The sequence below is a fragment of the Gossypium arboreum genome, chromosome 2 (genome assembly GCF_025698485.1).
Source record: "Gossypium arboreum isolate Shixiya-1 chromosome 2, ASM2569848v2, whole genome shotgun sequence".
Lineage (NCBI taxonomy): Eukaryota > Viridiplantae > Streptophyta > Magnoliopsida > Malvales > Malvaceae > Gossypium > Gossypium arboreum.
In genome coordinates, this window is record NC_069071.1 from 64,295,463 (window position 1) to 64,302,478 (window position 7,016).

General features: G+C 42.4%; 2 protein-coding genes across 2 annotated transcripts; both read right to left on the reverse strand.

The window, feature by feature from the left end:
- Window positions 1-360: 360 nt before the first annotated feature.
- On the reverse strand, window positions 361-4,362 carry LOC108465860 (uncharacterized). Its single transcript, XM_017766252.1, has 5 exons — window positions 4,079-4,362; window positions 3,892-3,959; window positions 3,482-3,548; window positions 3,017-3,380; window positions 361-525 (listed from the first exon to the last, which is right to left on the reverse strand). The coding sequence occupies exons 1-5, from the start codon at window positions 4,360-4,362 to the stop codon at window positions 361-363; spliced, it is 948 nt and encodes a 315-aa protein (XP_017621741.1).
- Window positions 4,363-5,099: 737 nt separating this feature from the next.
- On the reverse strand, window positions 5,100-6,737 carry LOC108465869 (uncharacterized). Its single transcript, XM_017766261.1, has 5 exons — window positions 6,533-6,737; window positions 6,182-6,297; window positions 5,919-6,070; window positions 5,751-5,853; window positions 5,100-5,279 (listed from the first exon to the last, which is right to left on the reverse strand). The coding sequence occupies exons 1-5, from the start codon at window positions 6,735-6,737 to the stop codon at window positions 5,100-5,102; spliced, it is 756 nt and encodes a 251-aa protein (XP_017621750.1).
- Between the last annotated feature and the right edge of the window lie 279 nt (window positions 6,738-7,016).

Here is a 7,016-nt window from a genome sequence, read left to right on the forward strand (position 1 = left end):
AAGTATCGAGGTAAGTTCATGTAACTAAATTGTGTACATTTATATGTTTGAATTAAATGTTGTATACATGAATTGTATAATTGTCATTTATATGAAATTGATTGAATATCACGTAATGCTCGATAAACATCAAATCCCGTTTGAATAAATGAAAGTCGATGGATACAGGATTTCCTATTGGTTGTGGTCCAGCATATGTTACGGACACACCATAGCTCGAAAGAGCGTCCCGTCATTAGCCCTCTCGAGCTTCTCGTTATATGGTTCAACGAGCTTCCCGTTATAGCTCTTCAGAGCATCCCGATAGGTTGTGATCCTACATTTGTTGTGGACACACCTTAGCTCTTATGAGCATCCCGATTAAAGGCTTTTCGTGAGATTTCCGTTAATTCGCTCTTTGTAAGCTTTCCGATAGTGCTCCATGAACTTCCCGATATTGGCTATTCGGACTTCCCGATATGGTTCTTTGTGAACTTCCTGATGTGGTTCTTTGTGAACATCTCGAATATGGCTCTTATGAGCTACCTATTATATAGCCCGGATATGCTTCCCAATAGGCTCTTTATGAGCTTCTAGAAATGGCTCTGTGTGAGTTTCCCGTTACAAGGCTCGAGAGTGTGCTTCCCAATTATGTGCCCAAATTGGGTACCCCTGTAAATGAATTGATGAATTATAGTAGTGTACACAAAAGTGTACTATATGAGCATATCCATCGATTTTTCAAATAAATTCAACAGGTAAAGTGTAACACCCCAAACCCGATCTAGACGTTATGGCCGAATCTAACAATGTCACATGGAATGGATTTTCAAAAACAAAATTTGTCGAGTTAAAACCGTTCTACTAACTTAATCTTTGTCTTAATTCGAAATAAAATGCATGTCCTTGTTATGTCAAAAAATCGTGTCTTTTTAGCTGAAGCTTGGATAAAGTTCGTTTTTGGAAAACCGTTTGTATTTAAGAAAATTGTAATTTTGATTAAAAACTGAGGTTAGACTATAATCCCATAAATAGTTTTAAAATCCAAATAAAGTCCACGGTCAATAAAGTCCCAAATTACATAAAAACAACCCAGAAAATAATTAAGAGCTAAATACCGAAATGAGTTTAAAACAGTCTAAATAGGTGTGGCCACCGTTGAGTCCTCCACTGCACCGAACCGTCAAGTCTCGGGATTACATGTACAGATTAAATAGAAAGGGTGAGTTTTCACAACTCAGTGTGTACTCCCCAGAAAATAAACACTATAGCATAATTCAAACATACATCCACATATCAGATAATTCGAGCTTGAACCCTTTACAGAACCGGTGTGAACCTTAGTCCACTCAGATACAGAATCAGATACGAACGGGCCTTAGCCCATCTTTGGTATATCATACACAACAGAGTAGAATAATAGTGTCCTACCCACAAACCTCTACACACCAACTCCATCTAACCCTACACACCATGTGGGGATAAAATCGACCCACCCATCCTTATACACAATGCTGTACCAAAATGCGGCACAAAATTAGATAATTGCAGCTATGCTGCTAGATATCAGTCTTAGGAGCCTTTCAGAATACTTCCTCGATATACATTAACCCAACCCCAATGCAATGCAGCATACAATACATGACATACAAATATGCAATTAACAAATCATACATACAAATCGATTTACATGCTAAGAGTACATATATCACACAATTAGATCACGTAATCAGGGGTTAGGTGACTCTTACCAACCCTACAATAGGTCCAAGTCGACTTGGGTGACCCTAGAAACCTTTCAAAATATTTCAGAAAAATGGGCTCACACGCCAATATGGCTTGCCTGTGTGGGCCCATACGGCCCAAATTGGCCTTGCCGTGTGGATTACACAGCCTGGCCCAGAATTCTACACGCTCGTGTGGGCCCATATGCCCGTGTGGCCTACACGGCCCATTTGGTCGAGCCCGTGTCTCTCACACAGCCTCGCCAGTCCTTACACAGCCGTGTCATGGGCCCGTGTCATGCTCACACAGCCTAGTTTGTCAATCACAAGCCTGTGTGCTACCACACGTCCTACCACACGGGTGACCACATGCCTGTGTGGCGTTTATAGTTTCATTTTTTAGCTTTCACCAATTCTTGTTTTATGTGTTTCCGGGTATACGCCTGGTATTGATTCGAAAATAAATCGACCACGAGCATTCCAGAACTTTCATTAAACCAATATAATGCCAAATTAGTCACATAAAGCTATGCTCAAATGAAAACGCACAAAAAAGGCCAAACATTAACTCAAAAAACGTTGCCTTCAGTCGCACAATCGGGGTTTCACCCACTTCGGACGCCAATCAGAGATCTCCAGGCCTTTGATTATCTCCTAAACACCAGTCGACCCAATTAACAACGATTCATTAACCATAAGTTAGCAATAAAACATTAATTGCACTTACCCAACGTAAAGAGAAAACAGAGGTAATGGATTGCGAACCCTTAGTAGTAAGAAGGGGACGATCTTACGTAGGAAAAGAAAGAACAAAATCGCCAGCAAGGGGGTTTGGAGAGAGCAAAAACGGCAGCAAAGCCTGTGAGAGAATTTAGTTTGCAAAAATTCTAATCACTTTCCCTAAACTCTCCTCAAAACTCTCACCACTAACCCACTACTCAGATTTTCAGTAAAACTCAAACTCTAGCCGAAATTTGTAGCAAAAAATAAAACCCTTGCTTACACCTTGATTCGAACACAAGACCTCTAACATATTAACACTCCACTTAACCACGAGACCAGCAAACCCATTCTGCCAGAATTTTACCAACATTTAAACTTAAGCCTACTGACTAGCAACTGAGCTTTTATTCAAAAGAATTATCTAAACTTACTCATGTTGTGGCTTGAACTTGGGACCTCTCACACACACCCAAAACACTTAACCACTAAAATAGATACAAAATTATGTCAATGAATTTCAAAAACATATTGAAATACTTAGGGCGTTGCAACTCTACCCCCTAAAAGAAAATTTCGTCCTCAAAATTTACCTGATCAGAATAGATGAGGATGCTACTGTCGCATCTCATCCTCCGGCTCCCACGTAGCCTCCTCAGTGCTATGGTTATACCATTAACCTTAACCAGTGGGATAGACTTCCTCCTTAGAACCTTTACATCACAATCCAGAATCTGAATCGGCTCCTCCTCAAAAGTCAAGTCTGGTCGAACCTCAATCTCTTCAATTGGAACAATATGTGTGGGATCAGAGCGGTAGCGTCTCAACATAAAGACATGGAGAACATCATGAATGCTATCTAACTCTACAGGTAGCTCTAACTGATATGCAACTGGTCCCACTCGTCTCAAAATTCTATACGGCCCAATAAACCGAGGGCTCAACTTGCCATTGTGACTGAACCTCAGAATCTTTTTCCATGGCGACACATTGAGAAAAAAAAGTTCCCTATAGAATATTCTATCTCTCAATGTTTCACATCTGTATAAGACTTCTACCTATCAGAAGTCGCTTTCAGTCGATCTTGAATCAAACAGACCTTGTCCTTAGTTTCAGAAAGCATATCTGGTCCCAGAATACATCACTCACCCAACTCAGTCCAGCATAAGGGAGTGCGACACTTACGCCCATATAATGCCTCGTAAGGTTCCATCTGTATATTAGACTGGTAGCTATTATTGTAAGTGAACCCTGCTAGTGGCAAGAACTCCTCCCAACTTCCTCGAAAATCAATAATACAGCCCCTCAACATGTTCTCCAGTATTTGAATCACCCTATCCGACTAACCATCTATCTGAGGATGGAAAGCAGTACTGAAGTCTAACCTTGAACCCAAAGCCTCATGAAGTTTCTTCCAGAATCGAGACGGGAAACGAGGATCCCTATCAGAGATGATCGAGATAGGTACCCCATGCAACCTCACTATTTCTGAAATATAGAGCTTGGCCAACTTTTGTAGAGAAAAGCCTATCCTGACTGGGATGAAGTGTGCAAATTTGGTCAATCAATCCACGATGACCCAGACAGAATTCTTCTTAGTAGGTGTCAGAGGCAACCCGCTAGCGAATTCCATTGTTACTCGCTCCCATTTCTACATCGGTATCTTAATCGGCTGCAGTAAACTCGAAGGTAACTGATGCTCAGCCTTAACTTGCTGGCAAGTCAAACAGCAGCCAATAAAGTCAGTAACCTCACTCTTCAACCCTGGCCACCAGTACACATACCACAGATCTCGATACATTTTATTTTCGTTGGGATGTATAGCATAAAGGCTACTACGTGCCTCCCTTAGAATCGACTGTCTCAAGTCCTCATCATTCGGTACACAAATCTGACCGCCGAAACACAATACCCCATCCTTATTAATCCCAAATTCCATAGTAGTACCACTCTCAGCTTGACAAAAATGCAACTCTAGAGACTTATCCCCAATCTATTTATTTCTGATCTAATCAATCCATGTAAGTCTAACCTAAAGCTCTGCCAACAGACTCCCATTGTCGAAGATACTAAGTCGAACGAACATCGCTCTCAGATCGTTCATAGCCCTATGGCTTAGCATATCGGCCACCACATTGGCCATAATAAGATGGTACTCGATCGTGCAGTCGTAATCCTTAAGCAGTTCAACCCATCTATAATGCCTAAGGTTCAACTCCTTTTAACTGAGGAGATATTTGAGGCTTTTGTGATAAGTGTAGATAATACACTTCTCACCGTACAGGTAGTGCCTCCAAATTTTCAGAACAAAGACAACCATTTCCAACTCCAAATCGTGCGTCGGATAGTTAGCCTCATGAGTCTTGAGCTGTCGAGACGCATAAGTAACTACCTTACCGTCTTGCATCAAAACACAACCCAGACCCATATGTGATGCATCACTGTATACCACAAAGTTTTTACTGGGCTCAGGCTGCATCAAAATAGGAGCCTGAGTTAAGACAGTCTTGAGCTTATCAAAGCTCTCCTGCTGTGCATCAGTTCAAATGAATGAAACTCCTTTATGTAGAAGCTTAGTCAATGGCACGACGATCGAGGAAAACCCTCTACGAATCGTCAATAATATCTTGCCAGCCCCAGAAAGCTACGAATTTTAGACACATTCTTCGGCTGTTTCTAACTCAACACAGCCTCAATCTTACGAGGATCGACTCGTATCCCTTCAGTAGAAACTATATGTCCCAGAAATGTCACTTCCCGAAGCCTAAACTCACACTTGCTGAACTCCGCATACAACTGTTTCTCACGAAGAATCTGCAGAACCACTCTGAGATGCTCATCGTGCTGATCCCCTATCTTAGAATACACCAAAATATCATCGATAAATACCACCACAAATTGGTCCAAATAAGGCCTCATCAAATCCATAAATGCCGCTGGTGCATTAGTCAAACTAAAGGGTATAACTAGGAACTCGTAATGTCCATAACGAGTCCTAAATGTCGTCTTATGCACGTCGGCCTCCTTAACTCTCAACTGATGATAGCCCAAGCGCAAATCGATCTTAGGAAACACAAAGGCCCCTCTAAATTGATCGAATAAGTCATCTATCCTTGAAAGTGGGTACTTATTCTTGATCGTTAACTTGTTCAACTGACAGTAGTCGATACACATCCTCATTGTCCCATCTTTCTTTTTCACGAAAAGAGTTGGTGCTCCCCATGGAGACACACTGGGACGAATGAACCCACGATCTAACAACTCCTAAATTTGTGCCTTAAGTTCCGTCAGCTCTTTCGGTGCCATTCAGTAAGGGGCGATAAACACCGGAGCTGTGCCAGGAATCAACTCAATCCCAAACTCCACCTCACGGCTTGGAGGTAACCCTGGTAGCTCCTCAGGAAATGCATCTAGAAAATCCCTCACTGTTCTGATGTTTTTAACCGAAGAGTCCCCAGAATCAGAAATATTGACATAGCCAAGAATGCCTCACACCCTTTCTGAACCAATTGTTTCTCTACCAATGCGGAGATCACATTAGTCAGGTAGTCTCGTTGCTCCCTAATGACTACTACCTCACTATCCTCCTCGGTCCTCAAGACAACCCTTTTTGTCGCACAATCTTGACTCACCCAGTGTTTAACCAGCTAGTCCATTCCTAAAATCAGATCGAACTCTCCAAACGGAAGTTCCATTAAATTAGCCAGAAATACTGTCCCTTAGACCTCTAGCAGAACGTCTCTAAACAGTTTACTCACCCGGATAGATTGCCCCAAAGGACTTAACATAGTTACTTCAATATCAGTACCCTCGACTGGAATCCCCAAGGTTTCAGACACAGTACTAGCTACATATGAATAGGTAGAGCCTATATCTATCAATGCCAAATAAGGTACATTATAGATTAAAAATGTACCCGTGATGACGTCTGGAGCATCTCTATCCTTTCGGTGACAAGCAACATAAACCAAAGCAGGCTGCCTTGCCTCAGTCGATCTAGTACGTCTGCCCAGTGCTCTCTGTCCTAGCCTATGCAGTTACCACCCCTAGTATGACGACGGCCCCTAAATGGCTGTTGAACTACCCTCAGCATTTTGCAGTAACAGAACCCAGAGCTTGCATCTGATTGGTTCTCAGTGGACAATCACGAATGCGGTGCTTAGCAGATCCACATCTCAAACACACCCCAGTAGTCCTCCAACACTCACCCAGACGGCATCTACTACAGTGCCCACAAAGCGCCACCCTAATAAGTACAACAGGGGCCCCAACTCTGACTGGCTCATCAGGTCTAGCCTTTTTTTTAGGCCTCATCGCAGAACTCGAGGGCTCCAATTCCCTCTTATTCTTTTCTTTCTCTCGATTTTAGCTCTCAGCACGCTTAACATCCTCGGTGATCTTCGCTTTCTAAACTAGAGCAGAGAAATCACACTCCCTCTGTGGAGCTATTAGAACTTGCAAACTATCCCTAAGACCATCCTCAAACTGGATACAACGCTGATACTCAGTCGCGACCATGTCTCGCGCATAACGGCTCAACCTCAGGAACTCAGCCACTGAACGGTCTCCTTGGGTAAGATTAAAGAACTCACG